At 63.8% G+C, this 26,505-nt stretch overlaps 1 protein-coding gene across 4 annotated transcripts in view; it reads left to right on the top strand.

Moving 5' to 3' along the window:
- Positions 1-21,132, top strand: part of BCR (BCR activator of RhoGEF and GTPase) — an 89,067-nt gene extending 67,935 nt beyond the window's left edge. Inside the window, exons 10-23 of one of the 4 annotated variants that reach the window (XM_055404848.2) lie at positions 275-443; positions 1,420-1,539; positions 2,294-2,369; positions 3,664-3,768; positions 4,379-4,453; positions 6,265-6,362; positions 7,816-7,950; positions 15,998-16,057; positions 17,114-17,223; positions 18,341-18,480; positions 18,958-19,092; positions 19,759-19,864; positions 20,092-20,254; positions 20,585-21,132. In XM_055404848.2, coding sequence (XP_055260823.2) covers positions 275-443; positions 1,420-1,539; positions 2,294-2,369; positions 3,664-3,768; positions 4,379-4,453; positions 6,265-6,362; positions 7,816-7,950; positions 15,998-16,057; positions 17,114-17,223; positions 18,341-18,480; positions 18,958-19,092; positions 19,759-19,864; positions 20,092-20,254; positions 20,585-20,674 — 1,582 coding nt within the window. In that variant the 3' untranslated portion in view covers positions 20,675-21,132. The other 3 variants (XM_088828376.1, XM_088828378.1, XM_088828377.1) reach the window with 3 other exon arrangements.
- Positions 21,133-26,505: the final 5,373 nt, after the last annotated feature.

Here is a 26,505-nt window from a genome sequence, read left to right as displayed (position 1 = left end):
CCAGGTGGTCTCCCGCGTCAGGAGAGAGTGGATGAGGGCATGTCAGACCCCTGGGGCCTGTGTTCCATGTGAGCAGTGCTCCTGCACAGGGGTCACCGGGGCGGGGTCGCCAGTGTCCGCCTGTGACCTCATCCCAGCCTGTCTCTGGGACCACGGGCAGGGTTTGAAGGTCGGGTAGACGTCGTGGCCGTGACCTTAGGGCTCCCAGGCTGGAAAGCAGTGATTTAAGTGGAGGAAGGTGGGCAGCCTGTTAACGTGCCCCCCCACCTCCCAGCAAAACCCAGCAGTACGACTGCAAGTGGTACATCCCGCTCACGGACCTCAGCTTCCAGACAGTGGACGAGTCTGAGGCCGCGCCCAGCATCCCCCTGGTGTTGGACGAGGAGCTGGACGCCATGAAGATCAAGATCTCCCAGATCAAGAGTGACATCCAGAGAGAAAAGGTGCATGGGTGGGGGGAACCAGGCTGGCTCTGCACCTCCCAGTGGGCAGGTTCTGCTGGGCCTCTGACCCACTGCGGGTCCCTGGGACCTGCTGGGACCCCAAGAGCGCTCGGAGCACCGGGTGTCCCATCAGACACAGAGCCATCCAGGATCGGGCAGGGGCGGGAGGCGGTTGCCCCACTGTCCCTGTTACATCTGCCCCGATGGGGAGCGAGTCCCAGGTGGGGGATGCGGCCCCTCCAGAGAGTCTAACCTGCACCCAGCAGACCCCTGGTTGTTTCTGGAGAGGAGCAGTGCCCTGAGGGAACAGCGAGGGTGAGCCCCCAAGCTGTAGGGTCTGTAGGTACTGTGTGGTGGCCAAAGACAGGGTGGGTCCTCAGAAGGTTGATGTCCAGGGACACCAGCTGCTGTGGTGGGTGCTGTGGGGCAGGCGCGCCTGCCCCTGCCCACCCTCCTGCACCACAAACCCTGGAGGATGGGGAGCCCTGGACCGGCGTGAACTCTGGGTCATCTGTCTGTCTGGCTGGGGCAGAGTGTCCCAAGGGCTGTCGAGTCCTGTCCACTTCTGTGCGTGGGCAGGCTGTGCCCCTGGGACAGAGGCTTCAGGAGGGCAGTGCATGGCAGGGAGAAGGGAGGGTTTTCCCTGCCAGCGCCCCTCACTTCCAGGGGACGTGATGCCAAAATGTGCAGACCCGGGAGCAAGGAGGAGCCCTCAGGGTCACGACAGGCCCCTGGACGTTGTCCTAAGTTTGGAGAAAGTGAAAGAAGGGAGGTCCGTGAGAGGAAGGATTTACTGTCTCAAGGAGGGTGGACTGAGCACGTCTGGCAGCCCGGGCCTGGCCTGGACGGGGTGGCCGAGGCCCTGTCCACGGCTGGCTGTCCTCTGCGGACCAGGGCCCAGGCCCACGGGCAGGCTGAGCAGGAGTGGGCAGCGCTGGGTCGGGGCTGGACACATGGCCGCACCCTCTCCCCGCAGAGAGCGAACAAGGGCAGCAAGGCCATCGAGAGGCTGAGGAAGAAGCTCTCGGAGCAGGAGTCGCTGCTGCTCCTCATGTCCCCGAACATGGCCTTCCGCGTGTGCAGCCGCAACGGGAAGGTGGGTGCTGCCGGCCCCGCCCCGCAGGCCCCGCCCACCCGCAGGTCCCGCCCACACGCTAGCCTGGTCATGCCCACAGGCCACGCCCCCACTCGCCAGTCACGGCCTGCTGGCCACGCCCCCCGCCGGCCTCGGCCCTACCCGCCGATCACGCCTGTAGACCACGCCCTCGCCACGCCCCCCGCTGGCCGCCTGCGGTCCCTCTTCGGCCCCAGAGACTTGTGCGGCCTGGCACACGGGCCCGAGGGCGCACCTCTCTGGGGCTCTGGCCCGGACCCCCACAGCTGGGAGGTGACGGGGCCTCCAGGAGCGTCTCCGTAAGGTTGGGGCTCACAGGCTCTCAGGGCAAGGATGCAGCTTCGGAGCCCGTGGGCCGCAGTCGCTGCTTCACTTCTACCCTGAGGGCTTTTCTCTGTGGGCATCACGTGCCTGCCGAGGGGCTCTGCGGGGGCCCCTGCCTCCGCGTCGGCTCCCGGGCTGGTGGGCATCAGCCTTCTCCTCGTCACATCCGTGCTGGGGACCCAGCGGCCCCGTGCTGCGATGCGTAGCCCTGACCCAGGTGGCCAGGGGGTGCAGGAGCAGGGCTGCGAGCGCACCCCGCTACCCGCCCAGCTCTGACGCCGGCAGCGCGGGGCTGTGGGTTCCCTGGGCGGGTTCACTGGTGGCTGCACGTGGTGGCCGGGACCGAGCCGGTCTGCTGGGTGCCGGGTCAGCGGGGTGGCGATAACGGGTGTGCTCTCCCTACTGCCCGCAGAGTTACACGTTCCTGATCTCCTCCGACTACGAGCGGGCCGAGTGGAGAGAAAACATCCGGGAGCAGCAGAAGAAGTGTGAGTGGCCCCCGGGCCGGGCCATGGGCTCCAGATGTGGGTTCAGGGCATTGGCACTACGGTCTCTGACCTTTTCCCCAGTGGGCTGGGCCATGGAACTCATCCAAGTGAGGTGTGCCGTGGAGCCCTGACGCAGGAGATGCTTGAGGAGGGGCTGTCCTGAAAGGACCCCCTGCTCTCCGTAACTGCCCACCGCCAGCCTGCCCTCTGACCTGCCCCCGTGAACCCCTCCTGCTCCCTTGGCCTTCCCTGAACTCCCCCACCCCCACCTGCCTCGTGGGTCTCCTGCCTTGACCCCTGCCTGCCCCTAGGGCTCCCCCACCCCTGACTCGCCTGCCCCCAACCCGGCCACACACCCCAACAGATGGTGGCACCATGGGGCCCTTGGCTGAGCCCAGCTGGGTGGCCACACTCTGCTGGCCCTGCTCCCCTGTGCTTGACCGCTGTCGGGACAGGGTGCCCACCCCGCTTCAGGCCGGGCCCTTCTCTGGGCGCTTCCCCCTGTGTTAGCAGGTCTCTCTGTTCAGCTCATAGCTGTCCTGTGCTGCCTGGCTGCCTTCAGGGCTGGAGGGCAGACCCTGCCCGGGACCTGGGGCTGCGGCTGCCTGCTTCCCTTCTCCACTCCCCGCCACCCCCGACCACGTGGCTTGGGATCCCCGAGCCGTCCTTGCTGAGAGGTTCCTGCGTGTGCCTCTTGCAGGGGGAGCCAGGCTGAGCCCAGTATCCCGGGTGGGTGGGGGGCTCCACACACCTCTGCCCTGTCCCCCCAAGGCCACCGTCTCTGGGGACAGGGTGTTCCTGGTGGCCCTGATGGCCGGTGCTTGGGACCCCGCCCATGTTCCCATCACGGGTGTCCTGTTGTAACCAGGGGCCCAGACCACTTACAGCGTCTGTCCTCTGCTCAGAAGTGAGCCCCGTTCCCCCACCTGGTGGAGAGATGGGGACGCAGGGGACAGAGCTGCGCTGGGTGTCCGGGGAGACCCCACAGGAAGCTTCCCCAGGTCACCCCTCACAACTGCCACAAGGCTGAGCCGAGGTGGCAGGCAACCCTGTGTTTGTGAGCATCTTGCAAAGATTCCCTCCACGCTCTCTGGGCCCAGCCCGGGCCCCCTGGGCCATGCCCCTCCTGTCCCTTAGTGGCTCCTCCCTGGGAGCACGTGGACCCTGTGGGCTCCTCACCGAGGTGTGCTGAGGGCCCGCTGCGAGGGTTGTCAGAGAAAACACTCCAGGGGGTCCCGGGGGTTCCGAGGAGCCGGTGGACTCACCGACTGACGCCCCTGTGCCCCCTTCTCAGGTTTCAAGAGCTTCTCGCTGACATCCGTGGAGCTGCAGATGCTGACGAACTCGTGTGTCAAACTCCAGACCGTCCACAGCATCCCGCTGACCATCAACAAGGAAGGTGAGCCGCCCCCCGCCCCGCCGCGCCCCCTCCAGGCCGCCGTTCCTTTCTGCTGTTGGCTCTGGCCTGGGGCTGGGGAAACTCCTTGCCCGGAGTTGTGTGTGCCCCTGTCGGCTTCTCCCTGGAGACGGGACAAGCTGGGGTGACTCAGGAGACCGGAGGCTTGGTGCCGAGTCCCGAGCCGCCCCTCCGACCCTCTGTGCTCCGGGTCTGGCCCTGCTCCCCGTCCCCCCACCCGCCCCCACGTGTGGGCGTGCTGCACCTGCATTCACTGTCACGCTCATCCACATGCGCTTGCACACAAGAGCGTGCTTTGCACACCGTGCGCTTCATCCGTGTGACGTGCTCCCCGACCGCTCTCCTGTCCTGAGAACCCGTCACGTCTCGTCTCCATCCCTGGTCTGCCCACGCTGTGAACTTAGGACTCGATCCTAAGGTCCCCGAGTACAGAGGCCACAACGATGTGTTTCTGCTCACGCTGTTGCCTTGTCCCCGCTAAGCAAGCGACAGTCGCGTAGTGCCCCTCCCCTGTGAGGCCCTTGAAGCAGAGCCCGGCCTCTGCCCGCCCCTCCTGGGAGGACGGGCACTCACCTCTCTGTCTCTCCCACAGATGACGAATCTCCTGGGCTCTACGGGTTCCTGAACGTCATCGTCCACTCTGCCTCCGGCTTTAAGCAGAGTTCAAGTAGGTGGCTGGTGTGGACAGTAAGGTGGCCGGACCCCGAGCTGGAGGGTGTGGGGACCAGGGAGGTGGCTGCCCGCCCGGAGGTGTGGTGCTCGCTTCCGGGGTGGACCTTGCGCTTGCCCATGCGTGGCTCTTCAGACTCTGGGAGCTGCCCCTGCAGGTGGGTCATGCAATTGTAGAGGTCAGGTTTTGCTACAGAGAAGGAAATCAGTCCTGAATATTCATCGGAAGGACTGATGCTGAAGCTGAAACTACAATACTTGGGCCACCTCATGTGAAGAACTGACTCATTGGAAAAGACCCTGATGCTGGGAAAGATTGAAGGCAGGAGGAGAAGGGGACGACAGAGGATGAGATGGCTGGATGGCATCACCAACTCTGTGGACATGAGTCTGAGTGAACTCCGGGAGTTGGTGATGGACAGGGAGGCCTGGCGTGCTGTGATTCATGGGGTCGCGGAGAGTCAGACACGACTGAGCGACTTGAACAACAATAAAATGCAGCCTAGGTCTCCAGGAGGCTGAGGGCTGGCACCCTGACCCTGGTCCGGGGGAGGTTTTGCTGCTCTGATGTGCCGAAGGGATACCCTTTTAATCCTTCCCCTCGGGGCCACCTGTCCCAGGCACTCTGGAGTGGTGAGGGTTGGTTGCGTTGTGGCGCAGGCTCCGCGCACACTCGCCCGCCAGCCTGGCCCCCAAGCTCTTAGGGCCCCTTGGAGGGGGCGCGGGGCAGCCACCCTTCATGCTGGCCGTGCTGCCGTTGCTGCCAAACTGAACGTGAGTCCCTGGTGAGCCCCGGAAGAGAAGCTGTTTCCAGGCTGGGTGGATGTGCTCAGGGCTTTGTAGCCAGAATGTATCGAGAAGGCTTCCAGTGCCATGCCTGAGACAGCCCAGTCTTTAAAAATGAGCAGAAGATTGGGATAGACGGAGAAAGCAGATTCATCGATTTGTGGTTGAGTGGGAAAAATGGGCTGAAGAGATCTTTTAGGAGTGACGGAAATGCACTGAGATTGGATGGCAGTGATGCCTGCAGAACTCTGTAAACTCACCCAAAGGCGCCCAACTGGACACTCACAGTGGCTGACCGTGAAGGGACAATCATTCATCCCTCAGTAGAGCCGTTTTTTAAAGGAAGCAACACCATTTCTGTTGGATAAGTTAAAACTGTAACTAGATTTGAATAAGTGTGAATACTTATTCAGATACACATTTCGCTTTGCCCTATAGTAACTTTATTAATAGGGCTTCCCTGGGGGCTCAGACAGTAAAGAATCTGCCTGCGATGCAGGAGACCCAGGTTCGATCCCTGGGTTGGGAAAGATCCGCTGGAGAAGGGAAAGGCTACCCACTCCGGTACTCTTGCCCGCAGAACCTCATTAGTATGCCGATGAACCGGGTCCCCTCCGTGGCCCTACACCACTGCTGTCCTAGCGCCGAGCTCCTGTCCGTGAGCAGGGGAGTGAATGTCGTGACAGGCGCAGGCTTCTAGCTGCAGTCTTGTGACGTGAGACTGTCTTGACAGCACTGCTTTGGTGCCTTGTTTTAGGAAGAAAACCGAGACCTTTTCCCGGTGGTTCAGAGATCAGGATTTGGCCCTTCCTCTGCGGGGGGCGGGGGTTGGGGGACACCGGTTCCGTCCTGAGTTGCGGTCCTGAGATCCCACAGGCGTCACAACACTACAAAAAAAAAAAAACCCAAGACTGTTTTTTTTATGATTTAGAAAACACCTGCTTTTATGAGAAATATGGGTGACAAAGGGCCATGTGGTCAGTCCCACTCTCCTGTGCCTCGCCCCCCCCCCCCCCCCCGCAGGTCTGTACTGCACCCTGGAGGTGGATTCCTTCGGCTACTTTGTAAACAAAGCCAAGACGCGTGTCTACAGGGACACAGCTGAGCCCAACTGGAACGAGGTGAGGCCCCTCTGGGCATCCGCGGGGTGTTCCCCCCCGAGGGCTTCCCCACCCGCCTCCGTGCCAGCAGCCGTTCCGGGAATCTCCCGGGGGAGCAGGCGGGCCAGGAGATTTTATCTCCGTGTTCCTGAGAATTCGCCTGCACACCAATACCCCCCCCCCCACCCGACCCCGCCAGTGACAGAGACACTTGTTTTGCTGGCAGAGTGTCTGGAAAAAGAGCTTCGAAGGGCTTCTTACCATTAAGTCCCCTGTTGTTGCCGAGTATTTATCTGGGAGGTTTCCATGGTGTTTTTGCTCGGAAATTGGAATGAGCCTTGGGTGCCGTGACACTCCTGGTGCCCAGAAGCTGGGGCTCTGCTCCTGGGGCGGGGACGGGGGGTGCCTCACTGGGCTGGCGAGGACCCTGGTCTTCTCCCAGCATCACTTTCGTGACAGTTGGACGTGCCACACGGTTCCCTCAGGCCGGGGGCCCGGGGAGCCACCGGACCCGCCTGGTTGTTAGAACTCCGCGCGCCCACTCACTAAGGGCTGTCCGGGGCGTGTCAGAGTCAGGCGGACCCATCCAGCAGGGCGTGACACCGCCGAGGGGGCTGCGGAGATCGAGCTTGGGCTGAGGGCCTTCAGGGCAGCCTGCCACCCGGGTTGCATGTGTGGCTCATCTCGGTTCTCCTAGGTTCCCGCACACACACCGTCCCCACTGCCCCCACTCAGGCTCAGAAACACCTGCTCTCCCGACCCCAGGTTCCCCACCAAGAACCCATGCCGGCAAAACCCCTGCTGGGAAACACAGGATTTCCCGAAGTGTTGTGGGGGTGACGGAGGAGGAAGCAGGCCCCACACACCCTGTGGCAGACACGCTGAGAGTCTGCAGAGAACCTCTCCTCCCAGGTCCCTCTCTCGCCTCGCCTGGGGCGCCTCCCTGGGTTGATGTTTCTTTTCTCCTTTCAAGTAGACTGTCCTCGGAGCAGCTTGAGGCCTGCAGAAAAGCTGAGTGGAAAGGACAGGGCTCTTCCGTGTCCCCCGACCCCAGCCCCCCAGTGCACCCACCTGGTGGGCGCTGGTCGTGATCAGTGGGCCTCCAGAGACACATCCCCAGAGCCCACCGCGGCTCCACATTTGTAACCAGCCTCCCCGGGGCCTCTGCTATAGGTGGTTTGGGGACCACCCTGTGCGAGATGCTGACTCCCGGAGCTTGGGTTAGGCGTGAGAGGTGCCCGGAGCTCCCGGAAGCTCCCAGACTAGCCGGTGGTGTGATGTTCTTGGGGCAGCGGCTGCCAAGGGTCTGCATCGGGGGCCGACAGTGGGGAGGGTCTCGCCACGGGGCCTCAGGGGAGCTGTCTGTGCAGGAAGGGGCTGCGGTTCAGGGGCCCCTTAGGCTGGCAGCGCTGACCGCCCCTCTGTGCAGCCCGCCTGGTAACCTGGGGGCTTTCCTCCTCTCTCCGGGGCGCAGGAGTTTGAGATCGAGCTGGAGGGTTCGCAGACCCTGAGGATCCTGTGCTACGAGAAGTGTTACCACAAGACCAGGCTCACCAGGGAGGACGGCGGGGAGACCTCTGACCGGATCGTGGGCAAGGGCCAGGTGCAGGTGAGGCGGCCCCTTCGCCCCCGTGGGCTCCGGGGGATCCCCCCGCCCTGGACCCACGCACCCCGCCTCCGGTGCCCCGTGTTCTTCCCCGCTTGACGCTCAGGGGCACCGAGGCAGGGGTCGGGGGGCACACAGTGAGGCAGCCCGGCTCTGAATCGTTTCGGCCCTGGGAGACGTGAGCTGGGTCCTTTCCCACCCCTGCCTGCCTGTCACTCAGCGTCTTGTCCCTGAGGGAATTCCAGCTCTACCTGTTTTTCCAGGAGGCCTTGTGCCTCCCTGGCCTCTGGAGAGCCCGAGGTGGCGCCCTGCAGGGTTGCCCTTGGCAGTCAGGAGCCGCCTCTAATTGGAAGAAACCGAGACTCTGAGTCTCTCTGCCTGGTGCCCCCTCTCTGGCATGTAGACCCCGCTTCCAGGCCTGCAGCTGCCTGCCTCCGTGGGGCAGGCACCGGTCGCCCCCGCCCGGAGCTGGCAGAGGAGCCCCTGGTGGGTCAGGAGGAAGTCTCTAGAGGACCAGCAAGGGGTCCCCAGGTCCAAGCCCCGGGGCCCTCAGCCTTCCAGGGACAGGGCGCCCCCAGCTCTCGCAGAAGCACCTGCCTTGTCTTCACAGCCTCACCTGCATGGCTCTGCACCCCAGCACCCTCTTTCCTTACGGGCAGCTGTCCCAACCCAGATAAGGGGGTTCCTGCCTGTCCTGCCCTGGAGGTGGGCCCTGACTGCTCCCCCAGTGCCCCGGGAACCCACCCCCCTACAATGAGGCCTCCTAGGTGGAGTGGCTGGACTTGCCGGGTGGCCGTGGGACAGGGCTCCCCAGGAAGCCCTGCCTCCCTTCCCCGGTGCAGGAAGTGAAGACCCTCCAGGCAGAGAGAGTGACTCACACCCCACAGAGTTCCTCGTCTCTGCTGCAACCCTGGGGAGTCCTCGGCCGGCGGCTGGCTGGCTGGCTGGCTTCCCAGGAGGGGCACGGTGCCTGAGAAGCTGCTTAGGGAACTGGCCGGCTCGGGGTCTCCAGGGACCCCTGTCCCTTGGGACTGGGTCTGAGAGCCAGGGTGCCCCTCTGATCACTTGCCAGCCAGCACCACAGGGCAAGGGTGCCAGGGTAGGGGCAGTCCTGGCTGTGCTGAGACCCAAGGACAGGAAGCTGACGGTGCCTGGGGTTGGGTGCTCCTCGGGTGGGGGCAGCCCAGGGTGGCTGTGACTCTGCGTGGAATCCCAGGGATTCCAACCTCACTGCTGACCATCTGTTTTTGTTTTTTTAAGTGGTTATTTAATAATTATTATTATATATACGTACGTATGCTTTGCTGCGCTGGGTCTCTGTCGCAGCGTGGGCTCCTCTCTAGTTGCAGGACAGGGGCTACTCTGGTTGCAGGGCGCGGACTTCCCTCCGCCGCAGCTCCTCTCGTCCCAGGGCAGCGCAGACTCCAGGCGTGGGGGCTTCAGTGGTTGCGGCCGCCCCGGGCTCTAGAGCACAAGCTCAGTAGTTGTAAGCAGCTAGCATGGAACACGTTCCTCCGCAGCAAGTGGAGTCTTCTCAGACCAGGGATTGAACCTGTGTCTCCTACCCTGGCAGGTGGATTCTTCACCCCTGAGCTCCGGGGGAGCCCGCCTCGGTCTGTCCTTGATGGATGCTGGGGTGTTGCCCAGACGCGGCTTTTCCGTGGGCATCCCAAGCCGGATGCCTCTGAGCGCGGCGGTGTTCAGGCAGCTGCCTGGCGCTGGTCATCACTCGGGGCCTCAGTCGTCACCTCCTCGCTCGAGGACGGTTGGCCTCCTTTGTACCCCCCCATTCCGTCCTGCACCTGCCCCCTGCCCCAGCGTCTGTCCCCCACACCCAGGCTCTGCCCACACCTTGTCCAGCCCATGGTGAGCTGGCAGGCTGGGCGCCCGATTTCTTTTCTCGACTCTGGTTCCTCCAACCTTGGTCTTGATGTCATCTGCGTCCTCCTGCAGAACTGGGGTCCCTGGGGTGGCAGGGTCTGAACCGGGGCCTCCAAGCACTGCTGCTTGGTAACCGGGAGTCTCAGACAGGAAAGGGAACACTCATCTTCCTCCTTTATGGAGTCAGGCTCTCCCTCTGCAAAGAGAGATCGAACCGGGGTCTCCTGCGTGGCAGGCAGATTCTTTACCGTCTGAACCACCAGGGAGACAGCGGTAGCAATCAGATAACAGCGAGACCGAGGGGGTTTCTTCCTGAAGACAGGCCTGGGTCATTTGGACGTCACCAGGGCAGGCGGGGATGAACAACGTGGTCACATGTTGAGGATGGTTAAATATTGAGGGTGGGGGATTTTTAAAAAAATTTTCTTAAATATTATCCTCTATATATTTGGCTGTGTCGGGTCTTGGTTGCAGCACAGAAGAGCTCTCATTTCAGAGCTTGGACTTGGTGTTGTGACCCTTGTGGATCCTAGTTCTCCAAGCAGAGATTGAACCCATGACCCCCACACTGCAGGGCGGACTCTTAACCACCGGACCACCAGAGGATTTTTGCTTAACTGACTTAGCAGGGTTCTTGCTAAAACCATCTGTTGGGGACAAGACCTGCAGGCACACCTCAGAGGTGCTGCAGTGAAGCAGCTCACGTGACCTGCTGGTTTCCCGCCGCATCTAAAGGGTATGTTGACACTGTACTGAGGTCAGTGTTCAATAGCGTCACGCCTAAAAAAAGCAGTGTGAGTGCCTTAATAAAAAAAACAAAGCTTCATTCCTAAGAAGTGCCAACTCAGGGTTGCTCCAAACCTTCAACTTGTGAAAACTCAAAGGGCGGAGCACGGAAACATAAGGGCTTGTCTGCAGCTGGAAAACAGGTCAGAGGAGCCTGCAGACTGGGGTCCCCCAGCCCTGCTGCCCCTCCCGGGAGCTGGGGTGACTCAGAGCTGTCATCAGTCCCTGGGACGTCCCAGAGGGGCAAGAGGGGGTCTGTGACTCAGGCTGGGGGCGGCCGGGCTTGTTTACGAGTCTGGATCCTCAGCAGGAGGAAGGAAGGCAGTCAGGGGAGGCTGGTCATTCTGACGACAGCCCGGGACCCCAGCCAGCCGCCTCCCGCCCCCCCCCGCCCCTGTGGACACATATCTCTGTGGGGGGCACCTCAGGGAGGCTGTCGGTGACTCCCAGGCCCAGCCTGCCTAAATGGGGGCTTTCCCAGCAATTCCAGGTGGTCTCCCAGCTGGGCCACGTGCAAAAGTTGTGTGGCCCTGCCTGTCCTGCTGTGGGGGAGGGGGTGGCTACACCACGCCCTCCCCGAGTCCTCTCCCCCTCCCTCACGCATGTCTTAACTCAGAAGCTGGGTGCAGAGCCCTTCCCATGAGCAGAGGGCAGGCACAGCACCCTGCAGTGTCCAAGGCGGGTGCGGGGAGAAGTTGCAGCCAGCCACGGTCAGCGGGCCCCAAGGGGCCAGGGGCGGAAACCGAACACCAATGTCAGGGCCAGAGGCGTCCCAGTCATCTGGGGAGCCAGGTCCTCACCCCCCAGGTCAGGGTTCTAGATCCATCCAATCCTGGGGAGTCCTGGGTTCAGGAACCACTGGCCTGGGAGCAGGGGGCATCGCAGGGTCAGCAGAGCCCAGGGAAGGTGGAGCCTCGAGGTGTCACGGATTCTTTCCTTCCGTTTTCCCTCTCGCCTCTGTGTGCAGAGTTCCGGCTCTTCCATTCAGAGGGTAACTTTACATTGTTGTTGTTCAATGTTCAGTCCTCGGGGAACTTGCATTCTGCCCCCAACCCCAACCAGCCAGAGTGCGGACGGGAGCCCTAGAGACACACCGGGCAGGAGGGAGACGGGCAGGGGGCGTCAGATAAGTGTCAGAGTCCCCAGGCCCACCTGCCATCAGGGTTATCTCAGGGCTGGCGATGTTCTGCTCCCCATGGTCACTCACTGGGCTGGGGCCACTCGGGTGCTGGGAAGTGGGGGGTGCTGGGGGTGGTCAGAGACAATGGCGTGCAAACCTGTCTCAGGGCATCAACGGTGACAGCCCCTTGGAGTGGGCAGGTCCACGGGTCTCCGTCCCCATGAGCGTGAAAGGGGTGCAGATGCTTGTTAACCGTTTGAGGCCGGTTTTAGGCTGGCTGTAGAAGTTGTGTGGAGCCACAGAGCCCCTCCGGGATTCAGCTTCCCCGGGACTCGTCCCAGAGTCTCTGCTGCTGTGGGAAGTGGTGCGGAGCTTGCTCTAGTTGTGGTCCTGTTTGGGACCCTGCATGTTTTTTCTCATCGACTGACATCTACCGCATCCCTTTCAAGTAGAGAAGAAGTCAGTGAAACGTAAAAGTGTTAGTCACTCAGTCGTGTCCGGCTCTTTGGGACCCCTTGGACTGTGGCCCGCCAGGCTTCCCGAACCAGGGATCAAACCCAGGTCTCCTGCATTGCCGGCAGATTCTTTACTGTCTGAGCCACCAGGGAGATAAGTCAGTGATCTTAGTAATTTATAGTGTTTTACGACCGATAACAACAATGTGTTTGAGGACATTTCTGTCCCCTCAAAGCTGTCTCCCTGTTCTCACGCCCAGGCCCAGGCCGATCCGCTGTTTGTGCACGGATGTGCTCAGTCTAAAGAACCGGCCTGCAACGCAGGAGATGCAGGCTCGGCCCATGGGTCGGGAAGCTCCCCGGGAGGAGGGCGTGGCAACCATCTGCGGTGTTCTTGTCTGGAGAATCCCACGGACAGAGGAGCCTGGCGGGCTAGAGTCCGTGGGGTCGCAGAGAGTCGGACATGACGTATCGACTCAGCAGTTGCTCACACCGCGTGTTCTGTGTAAGCAGACTCGCGTGCTGTCACGCGGTTTCCGTGACTGGCTTCCCGGCTTAGCACAGCGTTTCCGCAGGCCACCCGCATCGCGGTCACCACGTTCCCTCCTGTGGCTGGGTCCTGTCTCGCCCATGTGCCCACGGGCCACGCTTTGCGCATCCGTCTGTTCCCGAGTTGCTGGACACCTGGGTTGTTGCCAGTTGGCGGCTGTGATGGTTAGCGCCGTGTGATTGTGTCACGGTCGGTGTGATGACAGACGGTTTCCTCCTTCCTGTGTGGAGAGCCGTGGGGGAGTCACTGGGTCGGGCAGCCAAGGTGGGCGCTGTGAGCTGTTGCCCTGCTCTTCCCGAGCGCCTGCAGTAGTTCACGTCCCCGTGGAGGTGCCCGAGGGCTCGTCCCTCAGCATCCTCGACAAGCCCTTGTTACGGTTTGCTCCTTATTTGTTGGGGTGCATCAGGCCTTCGCTGTGGCACTCGGGGTCCCCACTACGTCATGCAGGCTCTTTCGCCACTGCGCATGGACTCCCTAGGTGTGGCTTGAGGGCTTAGTTCTCGAACCAGGGCTCGAACCCACGTCCCCTGCCTTGCCTGGCGGATTCTCAACGACGGTACTGCCCGGGGAGGTCCCCTGTCTTGTCTTTATTTGATCAGGGGTCTTGGGGTGATTCTGGAGCCTGGTTGGGGTCGGGGGAGGGCAGGAAGGAGTTAAGAACACAGAGGTCAGAGCTCCAGGAATGCACGAGAGAGACAGGCTAGAGGGCAGCGTCCGCTCCCGGGGGGCAGGGGCGTCTCTGGTCCCCTCGCAGAGGACCGCTCCAGGGAGCCGGTTACAGCGCAAGACACACGGGGCTTGGTCCAGAGGGCCGGGGGCTTGGTCCGGAGGGCCGGGGAGGCCCCGCTGGCCCGTCCTGGGCGCTGACCGCGTCCCGGAGGACACCACAGCCTCCACAGCGGCGGGTGAGGAGGGGGCCACGTCCCTATGCTGGTCCTGCCACTGCCCAGGGGGCCGGACGAGAGGATGCTCTGAGTGTGTCCATCAGGTCGTCCATCCCTGACCGCCAGGCCGCCTCGGCCTTCCAGGCAGGGCTCGGGGCAGCCGTCTGCCAGGCCTACCATCCACCCTTGTTCCCTGGAGTGCCCCGTGCCCAGCCCTGGGGGAGGCAAGTGGAGACACAGACCTCCCTCGGGGGGGTGGAGGCGCCCCGCCCGCCCAGCCCGGTTGTCCGAGCGGCTGGCGTGTTCCTTCCCCGGACCTGGATGCGCCCTGGGCTTTCCCGAAGGCGCTGGCCCTTTCCTGGTCCCCCCACCGTGTGCTCCGTTCCCAGCCTGGGTTCCCCGCTTGTTTACTTCTGTGCTGTAAACAGCCCAGGCCGGCGCGCGGGGGCCGGCCTCCCGTGGCTTCCGCCCACTCTGCTTGTTGGAGCCAGGTCAGCCTGTGGACGGCCTCCCCCGACCCCGAGCAGGAGGGCAGGCAGGTGGAGGGGGTGGACGGCGGCACTGAGCCCCGGTCCCTGGGCCGGGCGGCCGTGGCTCTCGCAGGACCTAGAAGCGGGGGCTGGTCCAGCCCGTGTGGCGGGCTGGCGGGGCAGACACGGGTTACTCAGCGTCTCCAAACTGCCCAGCAGGAAACCGGCCACTTGAGAAGGAAGCGTGGCTCTTCTGGGCTCTGGAGGGAAAGCGTGACGCATTGGGGTTCCCGTAACCAACAGGCCGCTGGTGGGGGTGTTTTTCTCACACAAAGGAAAAGGAGAACCCGGGGGATGGGACTGGGCGAGCCTGCAGGGGCGGGGCTTCCTGAGAAGCCGGGTCAAAAGGCGGCCGGGCCGGAGCCGGCACACTCCCGCCCCATGCTGCTGCCCGGCCACTGTCCCATCCACCGTGCCACTGCCCTGCCGCCAGCCCCTCGGGCAGCGGGGCCAAGGATGCGGGAGATGCCGGGCACAGCCGCCCTGCAGACCCTCCTGCGGTACCTCCACCCTGGCCTGGCAGGTCGCAGCCGGGCAGCCTCGGTGGAGGAGCACACATGTGCTTGCAGCACCACCCTGTGGACCCACATCCGAAGCCTCGTGCGCAAGGGCAAGGTGGGCCTGTGGGGGGCCGGGGGCCCCTGGGTTGGGCGGCATTGGGCAGGGGCTGGGCTCTGTCCCCCCACCAACTGTGTCCCCCTGCTGGCTGTGCTGGGCTCAGTTCTGGAAGAGGAGGGGATGGATGGGGCAGGGCCCAGGGGTTACCAGCCTCTGGAGGGAACCAGAAAGGCTGTCTTTCTGCTGCTCTGTCTCCCCTTTTAAAGCTGCCCGTAGGGATGCCCCGGGTGGTCCAGTGGTTCGGACGCCATGCTTCCACTGCAGAGGGCAAGGCTTCGATCCTAAGCAAGGAACTAAGATTCAAACGCTACACAGCATGGCTAGAGAAGTTTTTTGTTTTTAATTAAAATAATAAAACTGCCATCAGTGGAGGGACCCTGTCCCTTGCCTTGGGAGCAGGGGGCACTGAGCCTGCCCCCTTGCTTCCTGGGTGGCCAGGACACAGGAGCCTCCCTGCTGCCGCCACACCTGGCCTGGTCGGGACCCGGGAGCTCCACTGGCCCCAGAGCTTCGAGGGCCCTGGATGCCCCCCTGCCCCCGCCTGCAGGAGGTGTGACTGCAACGGGCCAAGAAGCCCCACGGGCCAGTGATCTGTGCCGGCTCTCTGCTTGCAAACCCACGCCTCAGGCCAGGGTCCCCGCAGCCCCCGAGTGTGGCTCCAAGAACCTCCCAGGAGGGGGAGGCCCCGCCGTGGGTGGGCCTAGCCTGGACTAAAGACCCCGCCTGCACAGGCCCCCACACCAGAGGGCCACCCTAAGGGGAAGACAGGGTCCCTAGCGCTTAGATGACACATCACACATCCCCCTTGCCAGAAGATGCTGTTGAAATCAGGCTTCCCAAAGCGTCGCCTACATGACTGGGCAGCTTTCTCTGAGCTGCGTGAAGCCCCCTGTGATGCTAGGGATTGGGGGAGCAGGACAGCTTCCAGTCCCCCAGGTGTGAGCACCACTGGGAGGATTCCTGGGGGAGCAGGGTGCAGGGCCTGGGTGGTCGCTTACTCACCCCCTAGCTGAGCCTGGGCTGCAGGCAGCGAGGGTCTGGGGGCGGGAGGGCTCTGAGGCTCCAGGACTTTTCTAGCGGGTCCTGACCTCTGGAGAGAGGTGCCGGCCGAGGCCTGCCACTGATTCCGCTTGGACGCGGAGGAGTCGCGGGCTTGGGCTCGCTGCCCGGCCAGGCCTCTGCTCGGATGCCCGGGGCGCCCGGTAACCACGACCCCTTGCTTTCAGCTGGATCCTCAGACCCTACAGGGCAGAGACTGGCAGCGGACTGCCATCGCCATGAACGGGGTACGTGCCCCCAGCGCTGTGCTGGCTTCCGCTTCCTGCAGAGGGGTGGGGTGGCTCCAGTCGCTTCTGAGACCCTCGGGGCTGCAGGAGGCAGAGAAACCACAGCCTGCGGGCCTGAGTCCACGCAGGCCGGAGTCTTGTGGCTGGAGTGCAGGTCACCCGCCCGGCACTTGGGCGTCCCTCCTCAGGTGGGGGTTCAGGGACATCACAGGGATGGAGGGGGCCCTGGACCCGGGGGTCTGCCCGTAGAAACCGAGACCCCTGGTCAGGCTCCAGTGCCCTGTAAGAGCTGAGACCTTGAGAAAAAGCACTGCCACTCACCAGAAAAGCTCTGGGCACGTAGGACACACCTGGAGGAGGCCGTGGCCACCCGCTCCTGTATCCTTGCCTGGAGAACTCCACGGACAGAGGAGCCTGGCGGGCCCCAGCCCCTGGGGTCGCACAGAGTCGGACTGCAGCAGTTAGCATGTAGGACACGGTGCTGACGTTTGATACGTGATTGGTGACTTTCTTTCTGTTACGTTGTTCTCTGTTTTTTCTCTAGTGTATTTTTGTCTTTGTTTCTTATTTTGTATTGGGATATAGCCAGTTGACAATGTTGTGATGGTTTCAGGGGAACATAGAAGGGACTTAGCCACGCATATATGTATATTCAGTCGCTCAGTCGTGTCCGACTCTCCAACCCCATGGACAGCAGCACGCCAGGCCTCCCTGTGCATCACCAACTCCCGGAGTTTGCTCAGACTCATGCCGGTTGGGTCGGTGGCTACATATACGGATACATAGATCCATTCTCCGCCAAACTCCCCTCCCATCCAGCCTGCCTTGCAACATAGTGCCTCGTGGTTCTTTTTAATCAGGATTAAATGAGAAACAGAAGCCACAGGGTCGTGGGGGGAGGTTGTGCAGACCGGGTTCTCAGACCGCCCTGGCTGTTCCCGGCTGCCACTGAGTTGGACCAGGGCCCGCCCCCCGACCTGAGATCACAGGGCCCTGGGAGCAGGCTCTGAGGGCCAGGAGGCTGAGAGGGTCCTGCCCACCCCGCCTCCCCTGCAGATTGAAGTGAAGCTATCAATCAAGTTCACCAGCAGGGAATTCAGCTTGAAGAGGATGCCTTCCCGAAAACAGACGGGCGTCTTCGGAGTCAAGATCGCCGTAGTCACCAAGTGAGTGGCTGGGGCTCCCGTGTCTTTCATCCCCGAGGGCGGAGGGCGCCCCCTCCCCAGGCGTCTCTGCAGGAAGGAGCTGGCGGGGGTCTCCCTCTCTGTGCCCGGTCGCTGCGCAGGGACCCCTCGCAGGCCCGTGGGGTACTCTGTGCGTGGCTGCCTCCCATGCTGACCACGAACAAGTCCCCAGCAGCTCAGGGCTGTCCCGCCCCCTGCCCCTGCCGCCCCTGGAGCCGGGCTGGCCAGGGTTCCCTTCCCTCCCTTGGAATTTGTTAGGATCTGAGCTTCTGTCCTGCCCCCCCCCGCGCGTGTCATGGGTCGGTTGTCAGGAGACGCTTGTGTGCAGGTTCAGGGCGGGCCTTGGGGACACAGCCGCTTCCTCCAGAATCCACTTTCCCTGGTTTGGAGCCTGGCCCGGCCCTGACCTCACTGATGGTCAGGCGGAACACCTGGCTACAGCCTGTCCCCCGGCTACACCCCAGCCGTCCCCCCAGCTCCTCCGGGAGGCTCTGGGTGGGAGCAGGGACCCCTGAACGAGCACCACCCATGGGAGGGGCTGGGGACAGGATTCTGCTGGGTCCTGGATTCAGTCGCTAAACTAGACTGAACCAACCCTCTAGACAGAGTTCTTACTCTGAGGAGTTGAAGAGTTTTTACTCTGGCGTCCTGCCTGCAGGGGCTAGAATTGACCCCTTAGGACACAGAAGAGAGAAGTAGCGTCACAGGATTCCGAGCTGAGCGCAGGGGCGAGGCGGCCCCGTGGCTCCGTCCCCGGGCGCGGGGCTCCCCTCTGCCTACGGCCTGGAGGGGTCCCCACCCCCGCCCGACTCGGAGACCAGACCGCTTCCCAGGACCCTTGAAGTCAGTCGCCCGTTAACCCAGGGCCCCGGGAGCTCCGGACTGACCTCCGGTAGCCCACCTCTCTCAGAAAGGCCCCCCGACCTTGCCCCCAGGGCGGGTGTGCTTGGAGGGTGTCCAGCCCCCCGGGACTGCTGGAAAGACCCTGATGAGATGGGGGCCCACGGTGGGCTCCGGTGCTGGGGCGTGGGGAGGAGCGCTGGGGCGGCCTCTCGGAGGGGCGGGGCCGCCGGACGCTGAGTCGCCGCCCCCCCCGCAGGAGGGAGCGGTCCAAGGTGCCGTACGTCGTGCGCCAGTGCGTGGAGGAGATCGAGCGCCGTGGCATGGAGGAGGTGGGCATCTACCGCGTGTCCGGGGTGGCCACGGACATCCAGGCCCTGAAGGCGGCCTTTGACCTCAGTGAGTGTCTCCGCGGCTGGGCGGGAGGGAGGGTGGGTGTGGCGCGTGTGCCCCTGGGGAGGGTGGTTCTGCAGAAGCCGGTTCCTAACCCGTGCTGACCACGCGGTGGCTCTTGCCAAGTCGGACCAGGGGCTTCCCTGGGGCGGCCCCCTGCTCTATCCCCAGGGGCTCAGCTTGCCTCCCCGCCCCAGGCTGGGTGTGACCAAAGCCCAGGGGTCAGTGAGTCTGGTGCCAAGAAGCTGATGGAACCGCCCCGATTGCCAGATACGGGCGGGAGACCCCAGAGTTGTCCTCGATGGATTTCTCCTCCCGCCGCGGGGGGCCTGCAGCCCTGGATGTTGTGGCGCGGGGTGGGAGTCACCGCCACTGTAGTTACAGCTGCCATCAGGTGACCCGCACAGGCCGGCTGGGGCTCAGAGGGTGGAGCCGACTCGGGGTCTGCGGTGGGCTCGGCTCCACTTCCACACTCTTCCCCAGACAACAAGGACGTGTCGGTGATGATGAGCGAGATGGACGTGAACGCCATCGCCGGGACGCTGAAGCTCTACTTCCGCGAGCTGCCCGAACCCCTCTTCACCGACGAGTTCTACCCCAACTTCGCCGAGGGCATCGGTGAGCGCGGGGCGTCCCCCGTCCCCCCTCCTGTCCGCCTTTGGTTGGGGGGGAACCCAAGTTTCAGCACAAACTCTGCGAGTGGCGGGGGACCGGGAACCCAGCCGCCCTGGGAGGCCTCCACGGGCTGACCTCCGTGCTCGTCCCTCGAGGTCGCTGAGAGGGGGGCTGCCGCTGTGGACATGCCAGTGCGGGGTCCGAAGGCCGCTGTCCTCCTCACAGGCCCCAAACCCTGGCTCATGAGTCAGGGTTTTCGAGTACACCCTGACCCCGGGCCCACCTGGAGGGTGGGGCGCGCTGGCACTCGGGGTGGCTGCAGCCTCTGCACCCACACTCCCCAGGGCTGCTCAGTAGAAGACCTGCCCCCACCCACCGCCACCCAGGTGCAAAGGCTCATGTGATGGGGGGCCTGTGGCCCCCGCTTCCCCTGAGCAGGACGTGGGCAAGGCCGAGGGGCCAGGAAGGCAGCTGTGCCCGGCACCCCCGCCGCTGGCCCCTGTGGTGCCCTCGACCACGCTGAGGTTCAGAAAAGGTGTCCAGGGTGGCCAGGCTCCCACCCAGGGCCCCACCGGGGGCCAGAGTGGCAGGCAGGGCAGTGACCGGCCCGGGGCCTGGGGGCGCCTTCCAGCCCCGGGCCGTGACTGAGAGCCACACCCGCCCCCACAGCGCTCTCAGACCCCGTGGCGAGGGAGAGCTGCATGCTGAACCTGCTGCTGTCGCTCCCCGAGGCCAACCTGCTCACCTTCCTCTTCCTCCTGGACCACCTGAAAAGGTAGTCCCCTCCTCTAGGGTGCTCAGGGCTCCAGTGGGTCCCCTGCGCCCGTCAGACTCCCCGGCACCCGGGGCCTTTCCTCTGTAGTGCTCCCCGCTGTCTGTGGGTGCCCCTCCGGGTACCAGCGCCACTGCCACCCCCTGCCGGGGTGGCCTGGGTCCCCGCCCACCTCCATGCCCCCATCCCCGAGGTGGCGTCACGGCAGTCTCCCCACCTCCCCCACACAGGGTGGCGGAAAAGGAGACGGTCAATAAGATGTCCCTGCACAACCTCGCCACGGTGTTCGGCCCCACGCTGCTCCGGCCCTCGGAGAAGGAGAACAAGCTGCCCACCAACCCCAGCCAGGCCATCTCCATGACTGACAGCTGGTCCCTGGAGGTCATGTCCCAGGTGCAGTGGCCTCGCCAACCTGGCCTGGACCTGTGGCCCCTGCCTGCCCCCCACACCCCTGTGTCCTGCCAGTGGTTCCCACCGAGCCGTGCAGGGGAGGTGGCCGAGGCCTGGGGACAAGGCCGCGAGCAGATGGGTGGGGAGGGCGGGCCACGGCTCTGCTCTCTGCTCTTGGCTGGGGCTCCCAGGACCTGCCCCCCTGGCAGTCCCTCGGGAGGGGCTCCAGGCCTCCTGCTGTGAGGGGCACTTGTCCCCCACAGGGCCCTGGGTCCTGCCGGGTTGGGGAGGGCCCCCGCTCTGAGCTGGGTCCTCTCCCGCTCTGCCCTGCAGGTCCAGGTGCTGCTGTACTTCCTGCAGCTGGAGGCCATCCCCGCCCCGGACAGCAGGAGACAGAGCGTCCTCTTCTCCACCGAAGTCTAGAGGCCCCGGCGTGCCCGGAGAGAGCAGAGGACGGCCCGGGACCCTGCCAGGGACACGGGCCATGCAGCCACAGAGCGGGAGCTGAGCCTCCTGGAGGAGTCACTGGGCCCCCCCACCCCGGTCCCACGTTGCTGCCAAGAGACAGCGACCCCTGGCAGAAGCGGCCAGGGCGGTCCCGCCCCGCTCAGCGGGCCCTGCGCCGGCCTCAGACTGCGCCCGCGCCACCGCCAGAGGGCGCCCCGAGCCCGCGCGCCGCCCGGCCTGGGCGGGACCGGGCGAAGGGAGCGGCTTTTACCGGGAAACTGAGAGTTGGAAGGTTTCCGCTGGGTCACCTGCGCGTCTCGGGGGAGGAGGGAGCAGGCAGGAGTGGGCTCCTGACTCCCCGATCGTCGTCCTGAATAAACACCAAGGCCGCTTCACGCCCGGGGGCGCGGGTGGGAGCGAGTCGGTTTACCAGATCGGAACGCCTGACTTGTTTTGTGACCGGGTTGGAGGAGCCGAGTCTGCGCCGTGTAGCGCCTGGCCCCCTTCACCTCCCGGCTTCTGTTTCTCTGCAGAAGGCTCTGCGGCAGACATGGGTCTCTCTCCTGCTCTGTCCTCCGTTGCTTTGTCTGCGCCCATCGCGTGGGCATTGCATGGGCAGACGCCCACCGACCCGTGTCACGCGCAGGGCCCGGACACCAGAGCAGGGGCCCCTGGGCTGCGCACTTTACCGCTGCCAGTCGGGGGAGGGCGAACCCGCCCACTGTCCAGACCGCCCCGCTGGGCGCATGCTGGCCTCGCCGGCTCACAAGGCTGACCTCCTCCGACCCGTGGCGCGTCTGCCCCCTGCCCTCCCGTCCCCCTGATCATGCCCCGGCCCCCATCAACCCCGGACACCCAGATCGGCTGCATCCCCTCGCCTCACGCGCCCCAAAGACTCTTGTAAAGGTTTTCCTCTGTTGGTGGCAGCGGCAGCTTGCCGACAGCTTGTTTTCGACTTTGATCCAGATAGCCTTTTGATACTTGAATATTTTTAAGTTTTATACAATTTCTAATTTTTTTTTTTCCTAACAAGATTCAGATGCCCACTGAGATGTTAGAATGTACTCTGTGGGCAAGCAGTGTCCACAGTGGCATCTCGTCGTCCTCCACGCGCCAGCCCTCTTTCCATCGGGAGCTGCTCCGGAAGTCTCCTGGGCACCCGAAATTGGGGGTGGGGGGGTTGGGAACAGGCCGAGGGTGGGGGCATCCACTCCAGAGCAGGTAGAGGGAGCGCGCACACACTCCACGCCCCTGTGCTGAAGCCGAGACGTGTCTGGTTACCCTCCTGACCATCTGACTTAGAGGAGACAGAACTGGGGACACCTCGAGGTATTTTGAAGACGCGCATCTGAAGAATTGCATTGCTTCTTTCTAAGAAGGGGCGGGGGCAAGGAGAAAGAAACAGGCAAAGCTTCCAGGCTGGACTTGCGGGAAGAGAGGATGCGCTGAGCCAGAGGAGGGAAGCGGAGGCACGACTCAGGAAAAGGCGTTTGTTCGTCACACGATTAGACCAGTCACACGGGGCACTGCCCGGGCCCCGTCTTGTGTCCCTGGCGGGGTGGGAGGCTCACCCCCGCCGTGTCGATGGGCAGGAGCTCCAGGCACGTGGGTGTCATGTGCCCCTCCGCCTGTCTGCTCGCAGACCTGCTGACACGGGGGATGGAAAAAGAAGCCACTCGAAGGGTCCTCGTACTGTCTTTATTTAGTTCTTTGGTCTCGTGGGGAGAGCCATGGTCCCCCTGGGGGATGAGGGTGTAGCAGACGGTGGCAGGGGGGTGTCCTCTGGCCCGAATGTTCTCTGGACTCCCTGGGTGTCCCCGGCCTCCGGCCCCTGACCTCTTTTAGCCTGGATTCCCATCCCGTCCAGCCCGGCGGGGGGAATGTGCTCTGCCTGGAAAGACCTAGGCTGGTCTCTGTTTCCCTGGAGCTTTCATGATTTGTGTCCACCACGTTGAAACTGGAAAGCCGTCTCTCAGCATCTGTGCCAGTTCCGGTTCCCTGCCATACCTCCTTCCCCTATTCAAGCTTTTTCTCTACTTGGGATGCGCGCCGTCGCATGGCAGGATGACTGATTTTTCTTCCACAGCCGTCGAGGCGCTCCTTCACTGGCCCACCATGGCGGTGGTCACTCTGAGTCACTGGGCATCCCCGTTGCCCGTCTGACGCTCTGGCCCTGACGGTCAGCGAAGCCGGCGAGTGGGTGACCGCCTGGGGGCCAGACATGACCTTCCACACGGCTCAGCGGCTGGACTCCACCTTGCCACCCGGGGCCCTGCATCTGGAGCCCAGCTGCGCGCTGGGGCTGGTGGTGGGTCTCTGGGCGGCCATGTGTCTGAGTTCCAGCTCAGCCGTCTCTCCCGCCGTGGCAGGTGGGGAGGGAAAGACTGCTGACACTTTCATTAAAGTTCCTTGAGACGACTTTTGTCCGTGGTGGTGGCTGCTGTAGAAACGCCAGGACCAGGGGCTCCAGGAGTGCCCCCGACGGGGCCGATGGGTCAGGGCTAGGGGTGGGCGTCGGGGTTGGAAGGGCAGCAGGTGGAGCGGACAGGCAGGCATCCAGGAGGCCTTCCCAAGGAGGTGGGCACCGCTGGGGACGGGCCCGGCCTGGGACATCCACTTGCCCACACGCCACCTCCCCGGCGAGTGCAGGGCCGTTGGGTTTGGGGTGGACAGCTGCAGGGACACGGGCATTGCCTGGTGCCAGGGCGGGGGGTCCGGACACACTCAGCCCAGCCTGAGCCCGGCGGCCTCCGTGGTCTCCACTGATGCTCCCAGGCCCAGCCTTTGGGTTGCCGGCCGTGGGGCGTGGGTCCCCTTAGCCACCGCCAGCCTTGCCTCCAGAAAAAGCCACCCAGTGTCCAGGGAAGCCATTCCCCCGTGGAGATGGGCGTGCCGGGTGGGGACAAACTGGGCCACAGCCATGGGGACCTGCATCACTGTCCTCAGCGTCTGCCAGCATCATCCTGAGGCTCTTCCAGGGCCCCTTCCTTGAGGCGTAAGGGTTGGCATTTGCAGAGCTGCATGGATGCTGTGCTGCTGCCCTCCTGACGCCTGCTGACAAGGAAAGGGCTATTGCAGGCCCCCCACCGCAGATCTGGCCCCCAGAAGGCAGTTCTGTGTGTGCGTGCACGCTCAGCTGTGTCTGACTCTTGGAGACTCACTGGCCCGTAGCCTGCCAGGCCCGGCCCCTCTGTCCGTGAGATTCTCCACGTAAAAATACTGGAGTGGTTTGCCATTCCCTCCTCCAGGGGGATCATCCTGAAAGTCTAGTTACATCTCTCTATCCCTGTCTTCCGGGTCCTATTTGAAAACCTTTAATAAAAAGAAAAGCTCTAATGCGTCTCTCTCCTGAGGAATCGATCTGGGGATAGGCTGACGGTTCCCCACTGCTGCTGAGAGCAGGGGCTTTGTCCAGCCCGGCCCAGGCCAGTGGCGTGGCCGGGGAGCGGGACTGCTTGCTGCTGTGAGGTCTGAGGCCTTAGACTTCAGAGGCCCTCGGGCTCAATCCCTTTGCTTGGTAGGTGGGTAAACGGAGGTTACACGGAGGCTCCCCGCAGTCTTGGCTGTTTGGAGAGCAGAGACGGGCTGGGGACGTGGTGTCTCCACGCTCCCCACAGGCCGGCTCCCCCTCCGCCGGACTGGACGTGGCCAACCGTGCTGGCCTCGAGCCGAGGCCTGGCGTCATGCACGCGCCCCGGGCGGATGGAGACGGGCAGTGTGGAGCCTCAGCGGAGCCCGTGTGCCCCCACCCCCAAAAGAAGAGGGCCCCAGTGGCCGGAAAAGGAAGTATTCCCACGATGGAGCGAGTGATGGGCTGTTCCCAATAGCTCTGAAAAGATAAACAGAAAAAGTGCGGGGGCGACCGACACAGCGGCTCTTGAGGAGGCCCAGACGGCCTCCCGGAGCGGACGCCCTGGGTCAGCGGGCAGGATGGGGGCCGCGACTCAGCCCTGGGCGAGGGAGGGCACTGTCAGACCCGGGGCAGGGAGCCCTGCATCACCCTGCTTTCCTGGGGCGGCGGGGAGACCACAGCAGGCCGAGCGTGACAGGCTGGCGGCCACGGTCGTGGTCCCGTAAGACGGGGCCCTGCTGCATCTGAGATGCCCCCAGGCTGGGAAGGGAGACTGCTTGGAGAGGGGCGGAGTCGGGGGGAGGCTGTTTGTCCATGTGTCCTGTCTCATCACAGGCCACGTGTCCCGGGGGACAGACCTTCCGGGAGCCTCTCTGGCCTGTTCAGCCAGATCACTAAGGGCTCGGTCCGCACACCAGCTCCCTTCCGTTCCCCTCCTGTGGTGGACCTGATGGGGAACTCTCCCTTGGGATTTTCAAGTCCCTTGGTGGAGGGGAGCCGGGCTGCTGGGATAAAAGCTCTGTTCACGTGCTAAGTTCCTTCAGTCGTGTCCAACTCTGTGACCCGGTGGACTTGGAGCCCGGCAGGCTCCTCCGTCCATGGGAATTCTCCAGGCAAGGCTGTTGGAGTGGGTTGCCACGTCCTCCTCCAGGGGATCTTCCCAGCCCAGGGATCGAACTCATATCTCTTGCATCTCCTGCCATGGCAGGCAGATTCTTTTACGAGGAGCGCCAGCTAAGAAGCGCAGCTGCTGGGGAAGGGTAGATTCAAATGGGATTCTGGCTGAGGAAGGGGCCTGAGGGGTGGGGTTTACATGGGAGCATCGCCTCCCCACCCCACCCCCTGGGGCGGTCAGGGGAGGCGCAGCCTGGATGGTGCCTCGAGGGTGTGAGGCTGTGACACCTGACTTTTGTCTGTGTTCCCCCGTTAAAATAATGCACCCCTGAGGGGCACTCCCCACGCAGGGTGCTTTCATATGGTGACGGCCAGGAAGAGACTCCGGGGGCTCATGGGCAGTGGGTGGCGGCCACAGGAGCCTGTCTACCCGGCAGGCTGGCCTCGGGCTCGTTTGAGTCTCAGGCCACCTGGTGTAACCCCGCTTCTGACCCCCCCAACTGTGCACCCCGGGAGTTCCAGACTTCACCACTCCAGGTGGTTATAGATGGAGCTGGGCTCCCAGCGTCAAGTGAAGGCCCAGCAGAGATTAAGGGTGAAGCCCTGATTCCACAGGCCTGATGGCTTCCTAAGAAGAGGACGAGAGAGGGCTGCCTGGCCATCCAGTGGTTGGGACTTTCAGTGCTGAGGGCCCGGGTTCGATCCCTGGTTGGGCAACTAAGACCCCGTAAGCCATGAGGCATGGCTGGGGAAAAAAAAAAGAGAGCGCGAGGCCAGAGCTCTGTCTCCGCGGCTCACAGAGGAGAGGCTGTATGAGGGCAGAGAAGCCGCCAGCCAGGAAGACATGCCGGCGGAGGAGCCGACCCGGATGGCACTCTGACCTTGGGCTCCAGATCTGTGGACACCCGTGCCGGCTGTGCAAGCATCTGGCCCGTGGTTTTCACCGGCACGGCCGCCCGGGCCCACCGGACGGCGGCCTTTGGCTGTTCTGACCCTGGGCTGTGGACCCAAGCCTGGGACCCATGTCCTCCCCGTGCCGCTCCAGGCTCACGGCCCTCTTGCCGGGTCCCAGGGTGGGTGAGTGACCGCACCAAGCACAGGGAGTGCCCACCCCCCGGCCCAGGCCGGGCCAGCGAGCCTCATGGCCAAGCCCTGCCGCTCACCCTGGGCTGGGGCTCTGGCCACCAGCCCCTCCTGCCCACAAAAGGCCCTGGGAACACAGGGGTCCCCTTCCCCTCCTGGGCCCCCAGCTCCCTGGTCTTCTGGGCCTCTGTCCCCCCTCTGCAGAGGTGCCCCCCTCGGCTTGGCACCCCTGCGCCCCTGCCCCGGAAACCCTCCTAGC

This window comes from Moschus berezovskii, chromosome 19 (assembly GCF_049115385.1).
Source record: "Moschus berezovskii isolate FMDL1 chromosome 19, NW_MosBer_1.0, whole genome shotgun sequence".
Lineage (NCBI taxonomy): Eukaryota > Metazoa > Chordata > Mammalia > Artiodactyla > Moschidae > Moschus > Moschus berezovskii.
This window is presented reverse-complemented; position numbering and strand designations above follow the sequence as displayed.